Source organism: Cynara cardunculus (genome assembly GCF_001531365.2).
Source record: "Cynara cardunculus var. scolymus isolate 2C chromosome LG 2, CcrdV1, whole genome shotgun sequence".
In the NCBI taxonomy this organism is placed as follows: domain Eukaryota; kingdom Viridiplantae; phylum Streptophyta; class Magnoliopsida; order Asterales; family Asteraceae; genus Cynara; species Cynara cardunculus.
This window is the reverse complement of record NC_037529.1, coordinates 667,085-668,748: the sequence shown is the minus strand read 5'-3', so window position 1 is coordinate 668,748 and position 1,664 is coordinate 667,085. Positions and strand designations below refer to the sequence as shown.

The 1,664-nt window shown below is 33.7% G+C and overlaps 1 protein-coding gene across 1 annotated transcript; it reads left to right on the top strand.

The window, feature by feature from the left end:
• The first annotated feature begins 990 nt into the window (after positions 1–990).
• Positions 991–1,341, top strand: LOC112508052 (rapid alkalinization factor-like). Its single transcript, XM_025112834.1, has one exon. The coding sequence runs from the start codon at positions 991–993 to the stop codon at positions 1,339–1,341; it is 351 nt and encodes a 116-aa protein (XP_024968602.1).
• The last annotated feature ends 323 nt before the right edge of the window (positions 1,342–1,664 follow it).

Here is a 1,664-nt window from a genome sequence, read left to right as displayed (position 1 = left end):
ATATATGCGCAGTAGTAACTTGAAAATTTTAATTTTAAAATATTTCTAAAATAAATGATAACTATTTAATAATGTAGTAAATTATCTATTCTTTTTTGTTTCAAAGTGAGTGTCGATTAGTTTGTACCAAAATAAGTGTTGATGTTACTGTTTTAGTTTGTCATAAAACAAATACTCACTTAAGATGAAAATGTTTCTCTTTGTGATTAAGGGTAAAATTGTTATTTTATAACTAAAAAGTGTAATAATTATGCAAATCTAAAACTGTTTTTTTTCTAAAGTAGACATTAGGGGTGACAATTTTGTACAAAAACCAAATCAACCAATATGTGTACCAAGTTACCAACCGTATCTACTAAATTGGTACCAACTTAATTGATATCAGTTATTATCGATTAATAATACCGTACCAAGAATACAAACTTGCTTGGTACATGGTATTGGGAATTACATATCATATGTGGTATCTGAAAATTCAAAATGATACTCAAATTTTAAACAAAATGACAGGTTTTCATATGTGTAACTTGAAATTGATATAAAACCAGTGTCAATATGTATCAAACAAAAACTATTGGTATCAATTAAGTTGGTACAAAGTACAATTAGTTAGATCTTATATACTAAGGGGGGTGTTTGGGATTGCTTGTTCGAAACAACTTATGTTTTTTATAAAAGCACCTATCAACTTATTATAAGTTAGAAGGCTTTAACTTCTTCAAAAACTTCTTATTACCGGTTTGGCACTGCTATAAGTTGTTTATCCAAACACTAAAAAATGTTTATTATCGGTAGCACATCGAAATAAGTCAATAAGCTTTTTTATAAGCAATCCTAATCGCCCCTGATTATAATTGATTGATATATGATATTTAAAAAAAATTGTTAGGATACCAAATTCATGGTGTGGAGAATGGAGATTTACTCTGGAACGAAAGATGCATAAATTAGAAGACCGCCATTTTTTCGACGTAAGATATTTATCCAACCATGCCGTCTTCCACCAATCTTCTTCTTCTTCAGCTCGTGATCTCCGCCCTCATGTTATCGGCCACCGCCGGCACCACCACCGGCGATGAGTTTACGTGGACGTCGAAGCAGATCGGAGGATGTAGAGGATCTATAGCCGAGTGTATGGGACTGGGAGGCGGAGAAATGGAGATGGAATCGGAAAGCAGCAGGCGTATATTAGCGACGACAGACTACATAAGCTATGAGGCACTGCAGGGGAACAATATACCGTGCTCGCAGAGAGGTGCGTCGTACTATAACTGTCAATCAGGTGGTCAAGCTAATCCGTACCAGCGTGGTTGCAGTGTGATTACTCGTTGTCAACGTTGATTTTTCTTCCTTTTCCTATGTGAATCTTCCTCTGTTTCGATTATAGTTTCATAATGATATGGTGATTGCTAAATGGTAATTGTTGGATGAATCTCGATCGCTGATTTCCACTTGACGGCATGTTTAACCACCGTAAACATCTTCTTCCTCCGAGTTTTCTGTTTCGATTATAGTTTCATAATGATGTGATTGATTATGTTGATTGTTAGTTCTTGGATGGATCTCATTGCTGATTTCCTCTTCACAGCATGTTTAACCACCGTCATATATATATATATATATATATATATATATATATATATATATATATATATACTAGAAGC